General features: G+C 35.6%; 1 protein-coding gene across 3 annotated transcripts; it reads left to right on the top strand.

Annotated features, from left to right (window-relative positions):
* Positions 1 to 674: 674 nt before the first annotated feature.
* Positions 675 to 19,113, top strand: LOC113761542. 3 transcript variants are annotated; one of them, XM_027304575.1, is made up of 3 exons: positions 675 to 740; positions 1,139 to 1,146; positions 18,748 to 19,113. In XM_027304575.1, exons 1-3 carry the CDS (start codon positions 692 to 694, stop codon positions 18,994 to 18,996), a joined length of 306 nt encoding a protein of 101 aa, XP_027160376.1. In that variant the 5' UTR covers positions 675 to 691; the 3' UTR covers positions 18,997 to 19,113. The 3 variants fall into 3 exon arrangements, with proteins under 3 accessions (XP_027160376.1, XP_027160394.1, XP_027160385.1); XM_027304593.1 differs by lacking the exon at positions 1,139 to 1,146 and having other exon boundaries at positions 18,743 to 19,113; XM_027304584.1 differs by lacking the exons at positions 675 to 740; positions 1,139 to 1,146 and adding an exon at positions 18,278 to 18,333 and having other exon boundaries at positions 18,743 to 19,113.
* Positions 19,114 to 19,929: the final 816 nt, after the last annotated feature.

Genomic DNA, 19,929 nt, shown 5'->3' with positions numbered 1-19,929 from the left:
CTAATAAACTAGTTTTGTACCCGTTCGTTGAACGGGAATCCTCGAAAAAAAAAATTAGTTAATTTTATAAAAATGTCGATATAAAATACAAATTTAATGTATAATCTATTATAACTTGTCTTAAGTATATTACTATGTGCGCATTGTAATATAAAATATTTTTATAATATAAATTTGAACATCTAATTCAGTGAGTAATGATTCAAAAATGAAAAAAATAACATTCAACAATACCATAACATTCAAAAACTTGAAAATAAATAAAAAAGTGCAGTAAATAGTATTAAATAATATTCTATTTTTCAGGAACTTGTTTTGATTTTTCTTCTGTTTGAACATTCTCCTCGATTTGTTCGTGCAAATCAGCATTTATTGATTTTTCATTATCACTGCATGATAGGAAAACAGGATAACTAAGTATAAAAAAATAAATGATTTATCGCATTCAAAGTTATGTATAATAATACGTAAAGATTATAATTTAAGAAAGTAAAATAGTATATTAAATCTACCTTCTCATGCAAATCTTTTACTAATAAATTTGGATTAATCATTTTGACCACATAATTTTAACTCAAAAAGTTAATGGGTCACACCAGTGGACCCAAGGGGTTACATCTACCGTTTCATTCAGCACTATATATATACACGCAGGTGTGCAAATGTTAATGCACTCAGGATCTCACACCAAATGGCTTTTAATCATTTTTTCTTCCTTGTTCTTGTGCTCCTTGCATCTAGTTAGTCTCTCATACTTATTTTGTTTTATCATTTGCATATAGTCATAATTAACACAATACTCTCTCTCTCTCTCTCTCTAAGTATATTTCATATAGTATTCAAATTATTCGTATCATCTAATATGAAAGGAAGGAAATAGTATCATGAGAGAGTAAAAAAATTATTGCAAGGACATTTTTTTGGGGGGAGGGGTGGCACGAAAAGTGCGCCTATTAGAGAAGTTTAGGGGGTAAAGTGCAAATAAGTGAAAGTTCATGGAGATTTAATGCATTTAACCCAATTGAATTGTTAGTTTGTCTTTAAATTCAATTAGAGTATTAATTACTAGTAGAACTCAATTACCGTCCATTACTAGCTAATTTCCTACTAAGATTTTTGTTTTTAATTTCTTTTGCAGGCGTGGTGGTTCTGGGGCAAGATGAAGCTGGGGAAGCTACAGAAACCACCAATGCTGTCAAAACTGCACCAAGAAAAATGCTGCCAATTGGAGGACAGATTATAAAAATGCTTGGCGTTGGAGTTCATGATGGTCAGGAAGGGGAATGTTCACCCCTCGGGGAACCCTGCGCAGGCAATCCATGGGGCTGTTGTCCTGGCTGTATCTGCATCTGGCAGCTTACGGATAGGTGTATTGGTAACTGCTGAATCAAGCTAAAGCTCCAAGCTAAAATGCTGCTAGCATCTAAGGGAACAATTAGCAAATTGTTCTAGCCGTTACATAAATAAATGGAAGCATGTTTCTAATGTAGTATGTTATCTCCAGCTGTTGAATAAAATATTGTAAATGGATTTTCAGTCGGAAATCCATTTCTTTTGTATGTGAACTTCCTTTTGATTATTTTCTGCAATTTCCATTCTTATATTTTCTTTTATCTATCAATTTTTAAAGTTTAGGCGTTGGGATAAAGATTTATTTTGTTCAATTATCTTTATATTCTCTCTAGTAAACTCTCTCAAATTTTATTTTTGCAACTTTTTCTTTTTTTTTTGAATTTTATTTATTGTTGTGAGTAGAGGGTAAATTTATCAGTTTATTTGTTCTATTTATTGGCTCTTGACAGTATTATTGACAAGGGAGGAACATGCCGTTGTTAGCTCCAAATAAATAATTAACCATGGGAACTTTTGTTTAATACAAAATAACATAGAGTTTACCCTTACAAATCCAGCCAAAATGTATTCCGAATCATTCATGTCTTAACATAATTTGTTTGATCAGAGAGCATAGTGCAACTGATCTACATAGGATGAAGATTTCCTTAGGATCTGTTTGGATGAGGGATTTGAGTGGATTTGGATTTGAAATTGATAGGGTGTTAATTGTTGGTTATTTTATTATTAATTTCCCCTTTGTCCTTGCCAAATATTGTTTTAATTAGTAATATTTACTTATATTTGGTATTTGGACTTAATTTCAGGGATTGGAGCAAGAAATGCTAAAAAGAAGATTTTATTGAGAAAAATCCTCTACACGCTAGAGCCTCCAGTGGATATACAAACCTGGCCCACATTCCTAAGAAGAAACGGATCTCCCTTTTCCTTGTGCTGATGAAGCGGCGCCGACTAAGAGTCCTCTTATGAAGAGGAAACGAGAAAAGTGGAATTGAAGGGGCTTTCTGCTTGTACTTTGACTCTCAATTTCGGCGGGGACCACGGATAAGAAGCATAAGTCATTTGGACTCTTGGAAAGAAACGTACAGTGGCTTGTGAAATGGAATTGGACTCTCAATTCGTGTGGGGACCACGGAGAATAGGGAAGGCATTAGTCATTTGGCTTTAAAAGAGCAACAAACGTACACAGAAGCTTTTATCAATAGTTTTACCTTAGTTTTTAGCATAGTTTAGTTTTATTCTTTCTTGGTTCCTTTGATGGCCTGAACCTCAGTTAAATTACTTGGAGATTTTCTCATGAGGCGTGGCTAAGTTTTCCTAGTCGAGGGGACAATTGACGATTTGATTCGACAATTACTGTGAGATCGAATCTGTTTTAATTATTTTATTCATTTATTGGTATTTATATGTTCCTTGATTTTAATTGCTATGGCCTTGTGTATGATTGATTAGTGCGCAATAATTAATTATTCATATAGGCTATTTTTGCTAAATAGGAGTAATTGAATCCGTAATTGTTCGTTATCTCTACCTCAGTAGCAACTGGCGTAATTGGGTTTATGTCAGGGGAGCATATGATCTAGTTTAAACAAACCCTCGTAGCGTGTTTGTTGGTTAGGATTGGGCCTTTCTAATTATTAATGCAATCTAGGAATTAAATCCTACGGTCGTACCTAGGGTTATTTTTGGGTTAGAGAAATAGCTAACGGTCGTACCTTAGCTATCGAGGAATTAAGGAAGGGTTGGTTGTTTATCGCGTGCATGACAACTATAACTAATCTATTACTAAATGTTGGAATTATTTCTGCATCAATGATCAGTGCATGAACCATTTCTAAAGTGTACCCTTGGCTAGAACTTCTCTTAATTATTTCTTTGAATTAATTACTTCCTGCATTTAATTTGTTTAATTGGCACTTAATCCCAAAACCCCCCATACTTTGGACTCTAAAAGAAACGAAGTATCCCCAATCCCTGTGGATTCGACCCTACTCACTGCTATATACAAAATCTGTATTTTTCTCGAGTAGGTATTTATTATTGTACAGGTTCGGCACCTGTCAATTTTTGGCGCCGTTGCCGGGGACTGGTGCCAGATTAATTTGTTTCTTTTTGAGTTCATCTTGTTTTTATTTTTTTATTTATTTTTCTCTTATTTTTTTTTATATAGTTTATGGCTTCTAACACTCCGTATTTTGGTGATAGACTGGATTTTGTTTCCAGGGATGGCAATGAGGCTAGTTTTTTTGCTAAGTTTGCATATTCAGAGGCACTAAACTCTATTAGAGAAAGAATGGCTGCTGCAACCTGTAAAATTTGTTATGCCAGGGATCATTCAACTGGTATGTGCCCCGAATATCAAGATAATCTGAGTGTCCCACTCAATAATTATGGAGATTTTTCACCCTGGTCTCAAACGTGGTATAACCCTAATCCAAACGGGTATGATCAAGGATGGTGGGATAACTCCAGTTATAATTATACAACAGGGCCAATGAATTTTCAGCAGTATGAGTCTCAAGAATCATCATCTATGTCAGGTATGTCTCTTGAAGAAATAGTTGAATCAATAGCTATTAATATATATCAATTCCAACAGGAGACACAAAGGAGAAATGAGATGATGAAGGAGGCAATGAGTAATCTGAAAGATCAAATGTGTCTATTGACATCCAGAATAAATCGATTGGCTTCTCAATTTGAAGAATTGCCCTCGAAAACCATTGTTGATTTTGAAGAAAATGAGAGTGCAATTTGCCTGACTAGTGATGAGGAGCTGCAAGATTTTCAAGAAGAGAGATGTACAGATGCAGTTGAAAAAGAAGCCGAAAAGGAAGAAATGGAACCCCAACTGCAACCCATTCAAGTGAAAGAATCCAGTGAAGAATCAGCAAATGTGGTGACACCACCTCCATTCCCTAACCTGCATTTTCTTAACTCTTACTCTATGATTTCTGTTAATGAGATTGATTTTGTTATACCGGAAGTTCTTGAGTCTCATGGCAGGAATGAATTAAGAGTAGCTATGATCAAATATCTTGAACCGTCGAATACTCTTGATGGAGGAGTGGATGAAGAATTGCGAGCAATGCTTGATTATTTGGCGCCATCAACTAGTCCATGGAAGACCGTAGCTCGTGTGCTCAAAGATTACTCCATCTATGAGGGTTACCAGGATCACATTGAAGATGAAGCATTGAAACGAGCTACAAGATTTTATCCTCCGTGAACAAGCATAGCATGTCTAGCCAAAGACATTAAAGAAAGGCCCTTTTTGGGAGGCAACCCAATTGTTGATTTTGTTATTTTTGTGTTCAATTTCTTAAATATGTCGTTTCTCACTTGGGTACTAATCACTCTTGATGTTTTCTCACTATGACCAGAATAGGTAATCTTGGCGTGCCCACGCGGTATTTGACGACCCAAAAATGAATTCAAAAAAAAAATTTAAAAATTCACATTGAAAAAAAAAACAATTTTTTTCTCTTCTCTTCTTCTTGTTTTTTTTGCTTTTTCTTCAAAAATTCAGATTTTGAAAATTTAAATTCGAAAAAAAAAATTTTTTGAAAAAACATTGGAAAAAAAAAACCCCCAAAACCATTTTCTTTTCTTTTTCTCCTTTCTTTTTTTTTTCTTCTTTCTTTCTTTCTTTTCTTTCTTTCTCTTTTCTTCCTCTTCTTCCCGCTTCCTTCTTCTTCTTTTCTTTTTCTCTCTTTGGCCGAGATTGCTCGCCGCCACCACCTTCCTCCATCTCCAACAGCTGAGCGCCGTAGCTCTGCCATTGCCGCACGCCCAGCTCCACCTGCCGCGACATTCTCTCTCTCCCATCTCCAGCCGCACACCGCGGCCCACAAGCCCACAACCAGCGCACCGCCAGCTCGCCTCCACTCCAGCAACTCCATCGCCATCTCCAGCCCGCGGCAGCTGCTGACTAGCCGCCATCCACCAGCGGATACCCACTCGAGCCCCACCTCACGGACCACCTTCAGCAGCTCCAAAGGCCGCCGCTGCTCCCTGCCCACGGCCGTCCACCCACAGCTCGCTGAGCTCCTCCGTTCCAAGCTCCACCCGTCACCTCCACTCACCAGCGCCTTTGACCGCAGCCCGAAACTCCACCACGACGCGCGGCGCACCAGTTCGCGCGCCTCCCCCCCAGCTCGTCCGCCATCACTGTCGACGCGCGGCGCACCAGCTCGCGCGCCTCCTCCGCTGCTCACGCCACCACCCACCTCGCGCAACCCCAAGGTCGCCGCCCCTCCATCGCTCGCCCTTCTCCCCCTCAGCCGTTGCCTCGTCGCTGCCGCCTGAAGCTCCGACAGCCTCCACCAGCCCACAAGTGCACAAGCTCCAGTGCCGCACGAGCTCACTCCACGACGCTGCCGCCTCTCCTTCGCTGCGCCATCGCATCTTGTAGGCGTCCAGGTGTCGGTATTTAGTCTTTCCAACCCTTAATATCGATTTTACTATCTCGCTTGCGTGGGTAACCCTTGGAATTCACCGAAGTCTACTTTCCTGCTTTCTAATTGTTTTAATTGCCATCATCTGTGGGGCATAATTTGTGTGGTTACCATTTTCATTACTTATCGATTGTGGGTGAACTAAATTGAATTATTGGGGACAGTTTGCCGAGTGGTTCAAATTGCTATATTCACATTGGACAGTTTGCTGGAGTTGCCAATTTCTGTGGTCATTGGCATTTTAGTGGGTTGACATATGTAATTGACTGTCCAATTGGGGACATTTGTTGAGATTTTGGGTGGAATTGTGTCTAATTGCTGAAATTTGTTGATTTGTTTAGACACTAGCACTGCTTGTAGTTTGCTCGAGTGAAATTGGTTGGACATCCCTTGCCCGTGAAGTTTAACTGTTACATTGTTTGGGGCAGTTTTTTGGTATTGATTGAATTGTTAGGCGTAAATTGCTCAGGGCTATACATTGCTAATTTGGTGGGCCATTTATTGTGCATTACCCTTTTGAATTGGGAGATACCTGTGCTTATTGGGTTTTGACTACTTGAGATTTCTACTGCATTTGGGGGATAAAATTTGATGACTTTTGTGCCAGTTTATTTGTTTGGAAATTGTTGGGGGTAATTTGGGAGTTACTTGTCAATTGGGTCCCGTGTTACTCTCTGCCATTCAGTGGTACTGATTGGTGTGTTTGGCTTTATCACATGTCTTGGGTTGGCCATTTGATTTCAATTTTCCTTGTGCATGCACCAGTGGTACTGGTGAGGGTAGTTTACATAATATTTGTTACTCCTGTGTTATTGGTTGCCTAATCGACTGCTGGGCATTTGTGGTTGAGTTGTTTCTGTCCAACTTCTGAACTGCTGTTGCTGGAGTGTCATTTTCTTGGGTCATTTGCTAATTTTGGTAGGTTTAATTAGGTATTTGACTGTCCAATTAGAGACAGCTGTTGAGATTTTGGGTGGCATTGTGTCCCGGTGCTAAAATTTGTTCTTTTGATTAGCTAGTGGCACCACTCTCATTTCGTTGGACTGGTTGTTTTATTGCATTGATGAGAGTTGTGTTCTGGTATTGTAGGTGGAATTGTGTCTAATTGCTGAAATTTGTTGTTTGTGTCCATTTGGACACTATTTGGGTCTAATTCCCTTGTTTGGGAATTTTCGGGCAAGAGATTTCAGTTACTTAGTTCATTGAAGCACTTGCTGCGCTTTTGGGCTGCCTTGATTCTGCATTTGACCAAATTGGGCCCACAGGTGCTTATTGGTTGCATTTGCTATCAGTGTTGGGGAATTTGTAAAACCTGTGGGTGATTGAATTGTGCATTTTGTTCATAGGGTTGGCTTTTCAATTGTTATTGCTTTGAATTTCCTGTTTCCATTATTTGTTGGCCATTGTTGTCTCTTGTCAAGTGGAGTGATCTTTAGAACCAATGGTGAGGCCATGGTCATCTTCTAGGTCTAGGACACCTAGAACCTCACATGGCGCAGAATTTGGCAGCATCTATGCACCATGCAGGTCTTGCTCCTCAGTTCCCGCCCGATCCGCCCTATTTTGACGACTTCAGGGAAGTTCCGTTGCCCTTCGCCTTGCTATTACTATTTATTTATCACATTGAGGGCAATGTGTCATTTAGGTGTGGGGGGAGATCAGTTGGGGTGCTAGTATTTTTGTTTTTAGTTTCTAAAGGCTTTTCCTTTATTTTTAGTTTGATATTTATCTCCTTTTTCGTTTATTTTCTTTTCTTTTTTTTCTAGTGGTCAGTCTTCATATGAATACCAAGTTTGATGCTGGATTGTTGTCTCTAATTCTGCTATTGCCAAGTTTATTAATAAAAAGGTATTAAGTTAATATGGTTGAGTTCAGGGATATCTCTTTGGTGAATATCAATAATTGCTTAACTTTTTCAATTTTTGGTTAACTTTTCTAGGCATAGGGAATGATTGTTGGCATTTTTCATGTGAATTGGTCCAGTTATTAATTTTAGTTCTCCATGTTTGGAAATTTGAGGCTGGCTGCTGTTATTTTTAGCGTTGCTTTTAGATATCGTGCTATATGGTTGTAAATAAGAGTTGACTGTACTCCGCTAGTGGTTACTACTGAGTAACCGGGGATCTTCACCTAAAGTGTTGATTTTCGCGTCAAAAGGTAGTAGTTGCTATGAGTGCGTGGTCTCGTAGCAATTGGAGATAAGTAACCGGGCTCCTCCATCTGGCAAATGTTGGAGTTCGCGTCAAAAGGCTCTAAAGGCTATAGACTAAGTCTTTTGTCACTCGAAAAAAAAAAAAAAAAACAAGAACAACAAAAAGGAAAAAAAAAAAGTAAAGTAAAGATTGTGTCGAGATTTTGGTTAATAGTTGGACCATTTGCTGATAAATATGAGCAACCATTCCTTTTTCTTAGATTAGTTTACTTTAAATTGGAGGAGTTGGTGGTTAAGAGGCTAACCGAGGTGGTTTTTCTTGGATCTTGACCTGTGATGCTTGATATTTATTTTTCTTGGATATCTTGGCAATACGGTAGTTGGAGCAATAGCCATTGTCGAATTTTTGGTGTTCAATTGCTGTTTCCATGCTTGAGGGCAAGCATGATTTAGGTGTGGGGGGAATTGATAGGGTGTTAATTGTTGGTTATTTTATTATTAATTTCCCCTTTGTCCTTGCCAAATATTGTTTTAATTAGTAATATTTACTTATATTTGGTATTTGGACTTAATTTCAGGGATTGGAGCAAGAAATGCTAAAAAGAAGATTTTATTGAGAAAAATCCTCTACACGCTAGAGCCTCCAGTGGATATACAAACCTGGCCCACATTGCTAAGAAGAAACGGATCTCCCTTTTCCTTGTGCTGATGAAGCGGCGCTGACTAAGAGTCCTCTTATGAAGAGGAAACGAGAAAAGTGGAATTGAAGGGGCTTTCTGCTTGTACTTTGACTCTCAATTTCGGCGGGGACCACGGATAAGAAGCATAAGTCATTTGGACTCTTGGAAAGAAACGTACAGTGGCTTGTGAAATGGAATTGGACTCTCAATTCGTGTGGGGACCACGGAGAATAGGGAAGGCATTAGTCATTTGACTTTAAAAGAGCAACAAACGTACACAGAAGCTTTTATCAATAGTTTTAGCTTAGTTTTTAGCATAGTTTAGTTTTATTCTTTCTTGGTTCCTTTGATGGCCTGAACCTCAGTTAAATTACTTGGAGATTTTCTCATGAGGCGTGGCTAAGTTTTCCTAGTCGAGGGGACAATTGACGATTTGATTCGACAATTACTGTGAGATCGAATCTGTTTTAATTATTTTATTCATTTATTGGTATTTATATGTTCCTTGATTTTAATTGCTATGGCCTTGTGTATGATTGATTAGTGCGCAATAATTAATTATTCATATAGGCTATTTTTGCTAAATAGGGGTAATTGAATCCGTAATTATTCGTTATCTCTACCTCAGTAGCAACTGGCGTAATTGGGTTTATGTCAGGGGAGCATATGATCTAACTTAAACAAACCCTCGTAGCGTGTTTGTTGGTTAGGATTGGGCCTTTCTAATTATTAATGCAATCTAGGAATTAAATCCTACGGTCGTACCTAGGGTTATTTTTGGGTTAGAAAAATAGCTAACGGTCGTACCTTAGCTATCGAGGAATTAAGGAAGGGTTGGTTGTTTATCGCGTGCATGACAACTATAACTAATCTATTACTAAATGTTGGAATTATTTCTGCATCAATGATCAGTGCATGAACCATTTCTGAAGTGTACCCTTGGCTAGAACTTCTCTTAATTATTTCTTTGAATTAATTACTTCCTGCATTTAATTTGTTTAATTGGCACTTAATCCCAAAACCCCCCATACTTTGGACTCTAAAAGAAACGAAGTATCCCCAGTCCCTGTGGATTCGACCCTACTCACCGCTATATACAAAATCTGTATTTTTCTCGAGTAGGTATTTATTATTGTACAGGTTCGGCACCTGTCAGAAATCCACCCATCAATTGGAGGAATTTCAAAGCTCAAAATTGTACAGTGGAGAGAATGGCATAAAATATGCATTCCTAATTTATCTCGAGGAGGAAGCATGTTTAGCCAAAAGACTCGTTGGCTTGGTTTAAATAGTCCTAATGTTCCAAGTTATATGAGCATATAATTAAATTTAGGGTAAAAATACACTTTACCCCTTGTGGTTTGGCACTTTTTCGCATAACCCCTTGAGGTATTTTGTCTAATAAAATGGATTAAATGCAAAAAACAAACCCTACAAACTATATATCTAGTTATAGTTTACTCCTAAAGTGTTTCTATAGGCACTCCCCCCAAGCGAATATGTTTGGGCAAATCGATCCCCTCTATCTTAATCATTCTTGTTTTTCTTTGAAAAATTACAATGTCTTTTGATACATATTTTTTATGCTAACAAATTCATTCCAATCCATTTTGAGATAGAATACTCACGCATCGGAGAATTGGACCACTAAAGAAAAGGTTAGTCTTGGGATCCTCGATCATTTGTTGACAATTAAAGAAAAATTGACCATAGTTGGACAGGGGTCTAAAAAATCCTGTCAAAATTATTTGTGTTAAGCAGTGATTAGAGAAAAAGATTCCGTCAATAATTGAGCCATAAATCAAGAAGGCCAAGAAATTCAAGTAGGGGAGGAAAAAATTATTTGTGAAGGTACGTACATTATTTTTTGAGTTGCCATGATAAACAAGGAATTTAGTAATGGTAAAAGGCTTAAATTTTGTACACTCTTAGTACTGATGAAAAGAAGATCTGAATGAGTAGCAAAAATGGAATACTATCTCAAAAGGTGTGATTTGGATAATATTTTTGAAATAAATTTTAGTAATAGTTTGTCAAAAGAGGTTAAGAAAAAGAAGGTAAAGTTGTTTTTTCAAAATTATAAAGAAATCTATAGTTGGAGAAATTTATAAAATACTCTTTTTTGAAGACTTTTACTCCTCGCGAAGCATGTGAAGATCGATAAACATGATAATTTCTCCTCGCGAGTAGAAAAGACTCATGAAGTCATTATTGCGATGGGACGAAAAACACGAGGCAGTGGGGCTTTGATGTTTTATTCTCTACTTGTCCATTTACTTTTTGGTTTATCTGCCTAGCATGGTACCCAAGGTTGTTAAAATTGCGATCTGGATCTTACGATTGTTAAAATTTAAGAGTTTTTTGTGGGATTTTACGATCCTACAATCCGATCCTACTATCCGATTCTGTGAAATTAAAATCGATTCGACGTGGGATCCCGATTTTACAAACCTTGATGGTACCACATACAATATGAAAACTACAGTTGAAAACGAAAATTGCATTTTTTCGAAGGACACCTTCGTGAAACATATGGCCTTCCTATTTCGTTTATCGCTCCTTTATACAGTTTCTTATTTTTTTTTAAAAAAAAAGTAAAACCAGAATACTTTTTATATTATGTTCTTGAAGTCGAGTTTTGAGGAAAATGCAGTTTTAGTCCTTAATGTTTAATATCTATACAGTTTTAGTCTTTAAAATTTTAGCAAAAGTAAATTTGGCCGTTAGTGTTTAGTATATGTATAGTCTTAGTCCTTAAAGTTTTGATAAGAACAAATCTGGTACCCAGTGTATCCAATTTAAAGCAGATTTAGAACATTTGAAGAATTTTTCTCAAATACTAACAAAATGTAGTCATGTCTAATCATGTCTCCATTAAATTAAATTTCAAAATAAAGAATCAAAATAGTGGCTAACTTTAAATAACAATAATAAGTACTAATTGCTTATGTCCAAATTAATTAACTAAGGTTTCGAAGCATTCAATTCATCGATCTAGAATCCATTTTCATATTCGAATCCTATTACCTTTAATCAACAAATCATAATACTTAGTTTTTCATATATATTCTTTAATAATTAGTTACTAACGTTCTATCATGTAAGTTATTCTTATTGTTCAAGATTACTAGTTATTTTGCTTCTTTTTTAAGAAATTTAATTCAGCAAACATGTGATTGTCATGATTAATTCCGTCAATATTTGAAAAAAAATCCATCAATTGTCCTAAATAATGCTTCCAATTTGTAATATTGGGGACCAGATTTACTATTGCTAAAATTTTACGGACTAAAACTACACATATACTAAACATTGAGAATCAAATTTGTTTTTAACAAAATTTTAAAAACTAAAACTGCAAAGTAGCTAAACATCAGGGACCAAAACTATATTTTTTCCAACTCGTAATACTTTACTACTACTTTTTGATAATGGCTTAATCGGGGTTCAAAATGGAGTACTCACGTATAGGGCTGCAAACGAGTCGAGTCGAGTCGACCTTTGACCTAATCGAGCCGGGCCTCGACTAAATTTTACCAAGCTCGAGCTCGAGCTCGAGCTCGACAAGCCGGCAATTTTCAAGCTCGAGCTCGACTCGAATCAAGTCGAGCCAAGCTCGAGCTTGAAAAAAATAAAAAAATAATTATTTTATTTTTTAAAAAATAAATAAAATAATCTTTTTTTCTTAATAAATAATAAAATATTAAGGATATATACGTAATTTTACTATGAAAATAAAAAAATAAAAAATATATATATAATATACGTAATTTTATTATTAAATAAAAATAAAAATATATATATATATACACTCAAGCTCGCGAGCCGGCTCGCGAGCTAACGAGCTTAATATTCTGAGCTCGAGTTCGAGCTCGAGTTTGACTCGAGCCGGCTCGAGCTCGATTAATATCGAGCTCGACTCGAACTTGACTCGAGCCGCTCGCGAGCGGCTCGATTCGTTTGCAGCCCTACTCACGTATGTCTCTGATCTAAAGTTATACATCTCCCAAAAACATTTCATTTTTATTTTTTAAATAAATTTTATTTTATTAACTAATTAAAATTAAAGATACAAGACTCTTGAGAGAGAGGGGGGGGGGACCTAACCTCAAGAGCTCTTGAAAAGTACTCAAAAATATCACTTAAACATTCTGGGACTAAAAACTTTTGTGGGTGACTCACAATAAGATCAGCAGTTTTTCTTCTTATTCTCTTTGTTTAATTTATGATAAGAAAGTATCGTTTCATGTTAAAAACTCTTATACCTCAAAAAAAGCTCATATATATATACACACACACACACACACACACACACACACACACTAGGGGGGAATGCCCGCGCGATGTTTTGTACCTGTGGGGAAGGAGGTTTTTTTGTTGAACAAACAATAGTACATTATGAGAAGAAATAAATCTTAGTATGAAAAAATAAACGATATAATCAATCAATTCACACAGCATTATAATAAAACTGTGTCAAATTGAAAGTCGTTGATAATGCAGAAAGGCAGAGCAACACAGAAAGCTAACCTTATTCTAGAATCCCCACCGAGAGCTCTTACTTGCTGTTACTCCAAACCTATAAGATTATAACCAACCCAGACCAATTGGAGTTAAGCAACGCGATAAGAGTCGCTAGTTGTAGGTACTAAGAACACATCGATAAAATTAAGGAAGGAACTGAAAAATTGGGGTGGGAATGAAATCTAACCTCACTCTGAACCACTAGGAGTAGCTGAGATTGAAGAGTATTCTGAGTTGATTAGTTTGAAGTCAGGTAGAATTATCCCAATCCTAGAATGCGAACAGGGAGAAACTGATAATCAATCGTTTATGCATTAACATACCATCGGTTTGGCAATTGAATTGGGTGTAATTAATGACAAAATAATAGGTAATTTCAGAGTTGAGCTCGGATGGAAGAGAAAACGATGAGGCAAATCGTTATAGACAAAGGCAAAAAGAGAAAACTTAACTCCTGAATCTGAGAGGGGATAAACTGACCAACGTTTGTGGCTCATAAATGCAGATTATAAATAATAGAGAAATGGGTTCCTACCATTGATAGAGAAATCGTTGGCTCATTTCCTAAATCCAATTGCCATTCAAACGTTTCAGACAAAGTAACATCTCAAACGGTTATCTGCGGTGAAAAGGGGAATTATTGGTAGCTAAGGGATATTCCGGTAATTATACCAACACACAAGCATATATGGGTTGTACAAAATGCAAAAACGGTTGCACACTAATTACACATTCTATCAATACCCAGATGGCTCATTAATGATAACTTTAAATGTATTAAAATGGGGTCATTTCAGTAAACATACCCAAATACATGCTTCCTTAAGTTGTACCTAAACCTTTTAAACTAATACACAACATTTCACATTCCCAAAAAACCCCCACCTATGCGATTGAAATTCAACCTATTCTTTAACCAAAACTCAATCTTATATAGTATAAGCATATATGTGTGTGTGTGTGTGTTTGCGCACGCGCGGGGAGACACTGGTAGAATGGGTCCAAATGTTAGGGCAGCTACTGCTTTGTTGCGTGCTTGTTGATAGTGAAATTACTTAAGAATTTTAGAAAATAATACAGAAAAGAAAAAGACAACTTTGTCTTAAAGTTACTTTAAAGTTACTTTAAAGACAACTTGGTCTTCCATTACCATAGAGTCGCTACCATTAAAATCACTGCTTGCTAGATCAGGCAAAGTAGGGGTTTTGGCGCGGTGCATTTGGAGTCCAGAATACTACTGGACCTGATATAGGGATTATTTGCTAAAGCTGGTGTGGTGTCCCTTCCTATCCTTCTAAATTAGCATAAAATAAAATAAAATAAACATCAACTAGTATACTCTGTCCGTGTATATAAAATTTACTCTTTTAGTATTTCCTCTAATACAATCTTAATGTCTTACTTTAATTTTTCTTTTCTTTTTTTTCGTTTTTTAAGTCTCAAAATTTCAGTGTACAAAAACCAAAGCTACAAGGATTAATAGCTAAATCTGGTGTGATGTCCCCTTCAAGCTTTCTAAATTAGCATATCATAAAACACAAAAAATGCCTTCGAAGACCAAAACTACTGAAGAACCCTTCGAATTCACAAAAGCTTAACAAAAGCCCCGATCGTTAGTCAACAAACGTTGACTGCTTGATATTAAACGAAAAAGTCAGTGAATGTCCTAAACTTCTCACAAGCTTATTCCCATTTAAGTCTTTGACTCTTCTCTTCCTTAGCGATTGAAACCAACAGAGTTGCAAAATTGTTAGTTGCACAATAGTTCGTTGTTCGTGTAGAGTGGAATTAAATGGGCACACACTCACTAGTTGCTTATCAAAAATATTCCTTGCTCTTCTTCTTCTTCTTCTTTTCCTTCCTCTTCTTCTATTAAAACACTATTTCTTCACAAATTGTCAGCCTTAGATTCAATCAAAAGTAGGAAAAAGAAAGAAAAATAAAAAAAAACGAATTGCAATACCTATCAAAATATAGATCTTGCAATTTAACTACCAAAACCAAATCTTGAGTCCAAATGATTGTCCTCTCGACATGAGATTTGAATGACGAACCTTGTTTATGAGGAGGTGGAGAAGAGATTCTGTGCATTGCTCATGGCTAAGATGGGATATGGTTTTGCATGTGATTTTTGTGGCTTTCCCGGTATCAAATTTTGCTGACTTCTTGTTTCTATCTTGCCAGCTTTGCTTCTCTTGAATGTGTACAAAGAATTGGGTTGCCACGATTTGGTTTCGTACACGGCAATTATATGTCTATTTTTTGTGGATTTTTAGGGGAGAGGATAGAGAACGTAGGTTATGGTGTTAAAAGAAGAATGAATTTGCAATAGTTTGGAATTGGGAGTGTGTTAGAGATGAGTGATAACTTGAAGATGAGAACAGGAGGAATTAAGGTTTTGAGGAGTACGATGCACCTATGGACAACAGGAAATCTTTTTCTTTGTTAATTTTTTTTATTCTTTCCTGTATCTAATAACGAGTTTACTTGTTTTTGTTTTTCATGCAATGAGTTTCAAGTTAGACTAATTTTTCTTTGTATGTTAAGTTTTTGATTAATTTTTCTTTTGTATATGAACTTCCTTTTTATTATTTTCTACAATTTCCATAGTTATATTTTCATTTATCTATCAAAAGTTTAGGTATTGGGATAAAGATTTATTTTGTTCAATTATCTTTATGTTTTCTCCATTAAACTCTCTCAATTTTTATTTTTGCAACTTTTCTTTTTTTTTTGTGAATTTTATTTATTGTTGTGAGTAGAGGGTAAATTTGTCATTTTATTTGTTCTATTTGTTGGCTCTTGACAGTATTATTGACAAGGGAGGCAAATGTAATTTAGTAAAACCTCAAGATTTGATTCATTGATTGGTCAAACCTTAACGGAGACAAATGTAATTAACCCTAAAATTAACCCACAAGGCCCTTTAGCCCATTTTAATAACTTAATTTATAAAGTCCAGTGATGCACATGCCATTGTTAGCTCTAAATAAATAAGGGATAATTTTAGAAACCTCCCTTGAGATTTTTAATAATTTCACTCGGCTCCCTTGAAATTTACATAATTATAGAAACCTCCCTTGATATAATAAAAAGACAACAATGCCCTTCATTAATTGTCAACTCATTGAAAAACTTTATCAAATATTAAAGCTCTCTCATCTATTATCAACCAATAGTTCAAACTATAGTTTTTCCCATTTAACTACCTATCCTCTTTCTCCTACATCCATTTTCCTTTTAAACTCATTTATTTATTATTATCAACCAAATGTGTACTGTCACTACTAATAAAATTATCATATACACCAAACCAAATATGTACATATCTTGGTATATATTTATAACTGCATTATTATAACTACATTGGTATATATTTATATCTTGCCATAAAAAAAAGTGTCCTTGGTATATATTTATAACTGCATTTTGTTTCTATTGTTGATTTACAATTATTGATATTATTCCTATATAGAGAATTTGATTGATTTTGAACTCTGTGCCAATGGAATATATTGGATATTGATATTAGTAGTGATGGTTTAGATTATTTTGTATTAAAAAAGTGGCAGCCATGGAATTAAAATTTAGGGATATTAATGAATATTGTTGTGTATTAAGTAAACTATTATATTGATATGAGATTGTAGGAAAACTTTTGAGTATCTGATGTAGTGTTTATAGTTGGTACAATGGTTAGCATAAAAAATTTTTAGATAAAAGAGGAACATTAGAACAAAGATAAGTGTTTATTTAATGGTGATTTGGATGTTGATGGGTAGGTATTAGTCATAGCAAGTAAGATAAAAGAAACAGAGATTGTGAACCATTTTTTTCCTTTACATTTTTGTTGTGAATTATAACTTAAGGGCATTATAGGAATTTTGAGAAAAAGTATAGCCTTTTGTGCCTAAAATGTTGCTTAAATAGTGAAAATAGGTGAGGTAGGTACAATTTTTAGAACTTGAGGGGAGCTTTCTGCAATTGTAAAAAACTTAGGGGAGGTATGTGAAATTAACCCAATAAATAATTAAACCATGAGAACTTTTGTTTAATACAAAATAACACAACGTTTACCCTTACAAATCCAGCCAAAATGTATTCCGAATCATTCAAGTCTTAACATAATTTGTTTGACCAGATAGCAAAGTGCAACAGATCTACATGGCACGAAGTGCCTTTTTTTTTTTTTTTTTTTTGGAGAGACTGGTTTTTGGGCCTATTGCCGTGTAAATGAAAAGTTCTTTTTTTTTTCAATAATTTTTTGTGTGAAATAGCAGCAATTTCAGGCACTAGAGATATGTGAATGCATAGGAAGTTAGAGCTCCACAAAAAATATATAAGTAAAAGAATAAAAAACAAAAAGATTTGTACTTCAATTCTTCAAGTGAGACTCTAAGTCTAATTAAGAAAAAAAGCGTAAAGGAAGAGCTCGAGAGTCAAATTAAAACTTTACAATTACTTGATTGATGACCCTATTGATTAATTCCAATGTTCAAGAAACTAAAAGGAGGCATGGAACTCAAGAGCATTAAGAAATAAGGATCGAGGGCATGGTACTTCGTTCGCAATTGTATGACCATATTTGTACAATCATTTGACCTGCAAAAATGCCATAACAAAACGATGGGTGAAGTAGGAAAGATTTTCTTAGGATCTGTTTGGATGAGGGATTTGGATTTGAAATCCACCCATCAATTGGAGGAATTTCAATGCTCAAAATTATATAGTGGAGAGAATGACATAAAATATGCATCCGTAATTTATCTCAAGGAGGAAGCATGTTTAGCCAAAAGACTCATTGGCTTGGTTTAAATTGACAATACCGTAGAATAAATAGTCCTAATGTTTCAGGTTATATGACCATATAATTCAATTTAGGGTAAAATACACTTTACTTCTGTGATTTAGCACTTTTCCACATAAACCCCTTGAGGTATTTTGTCTAATAAAATGGATTAAATGCACAAAAAAACCCCACAAACTATATATCTAATTATAGTTTACTCCTAAAGTGTTTCTATAGGCACTCCCCAAGGGGTTACATCTACCGTTTCATTCAGCACCATATATATACGCATGTGTGCAAAAGTTTATGCACTCAGGATCTCACATCAAATGGCTTTTAATTATTCTTTCTTCGTTGTTCTTGTGCTCCTTGCATCTAGTTAGTCTCTCGTACTTATTTTGTTTTATCATTTGCATACAGTCATAATTAACACAATAGTCTCTCTCTCTCTCTCTCTCTCTCTAAGCATATTTCATATAGTATTCAAATTATTCGTATCATCTAATATGAAAGGAAGGAAATGGTATCATGAGAGAGTAAAAACATTATTGCAAGGACATTTTTTTGGGGGGATGGGTCATGGGTGGCACAAAAAGTGCCTATTAGAGAAGTTTAGGGGGTAAAGTGCAACTAAGGTGAAAGTTCACGGAGATTTAATGCATTTAACCTAATTGAATTGTTAGTTTGTCTTTAAATTCAATTAGAGTATTAATTACTAGTAGAACTCAATTACCATCCATTACTAGCTAATTTCCTTCTAAGATTTTTTTTTTAATTTCTTTTGCAGGTGTGGTGCTGGGGCAAGATGAAGCTGGGGAAGCTACAGAAACCACCAATGCTGTCAAAACTGCATCCAGAAAAATGCTGCCAATTGGAGGACAGATTATAAAAATGCTTGGCGTTGGAGTTCATGATGGTCAGGAAGGGAAATGTTCACCCGCCGGGAAACCCGGCAGATATAATCCATGGGGCTGTTGTGGTGTCTGTGTGTGCGTCGTCGCTGACGTTACGGATGAGGGTAGCTGTCTTGGTATCTGCTGAATCATGCTAAAGCTCCAAGCTAAAATGCTGCTAGCATCTAAATGAACAATTAGCAAATTGTTCTAGCCGTTGCATAAATAAATGGAAGCATGGTTCTAGTGTAGTATGTTATCTCCAGCTGTTGAATAATTTATTGTAAATGGATTTTCAGTCGGAAATCCATTTCTTTTGTGTATGAACTTCCTTTTTATTATTTTCTGCAATTTCCATTCTTATGTTTTCTTTTATCTATCAATTTTTAAAGTTTAGGCTTTGGGATAAAGATTTATTTTGTTCAATTATCTTTATGTTCTCTCTATTAAACTCTCTCGATTTTTATTTTTGCAACTTTTTCTTCTTTTTTTTTGTGAATTTTATTTATTGTTGTGAGTAGAGGACGAATTTCTTAGTATATTGTCGATTTTGAAAAAGTTCACAAAATTGGGGTTGTGTGGGGAGTTTTGCTGGTTAAGGGGTCGCTGCAATTAGGAGTGGAGGCGACTAGAAAAAAAGAGTTTTAATTTTCATTTTTTTTGGTTTCATTTTTTGGTTCGGTTTTTTTTTTTTTTTTTTAAATAACAACGCTTCATGAGCCGCGAAAGGGCCTTAAAGCCTGACCATGATTTTACAGGACGTCAGAAGCAACTTTTGACTTTTGTTGACATGTCAGATGACTTTTTGAATTTTATTGCTTGAGACCAAAATTATTTGCGGACTGAAAAGAGTAGTACTTTTTGACTTTTTTTTCATATGTCAGACTACTTTTTCACTTTTTTGTTTGAGGCCAAATTATTTGCTTCATGCGGAGAGGAGGCACTAAATAAATTTTTTCGTATTTGCTACTTGATTTGCGGCGTAAAAAATTTTTTTTTATTGACGCAGCAAATTTGATTTACGGCGTCGAGTAGAATTTTTTTTTGTCGATCAAAATATTTTCTTTAAAGTGAGATGGCT

Source organism: Coffea eugenioides, chromosome 1, assembly GCF_003713205.1.
Source record: "Coffea eugenioides isolate CCC68of chromosome 1, Ceug_1.0, whole genome shotgun sequence".
Classification (NCBI taxonomy): Eukaryota; Viridiplantae; Streptophyta; class Magnoliopsida; order Gentianales; family Rubiaceae; genus Coffea; species Coffea eugenioides.
The sequence above is the reverse complement of the archived record's forward strand: the minus strand, read 5'-3'. Positions and strand labels throughout refer to the sequence as shown.

What these genes read in the sequence shown, in the direction of transcription:
- LOC113761542 (XM_027304575.1), top strand. Translation starts at nt 692, where the DNA reads ATGGCTTTTAATCATTTTTTCTTCCTTGTTCTTGTGCTCCTTGCATCT.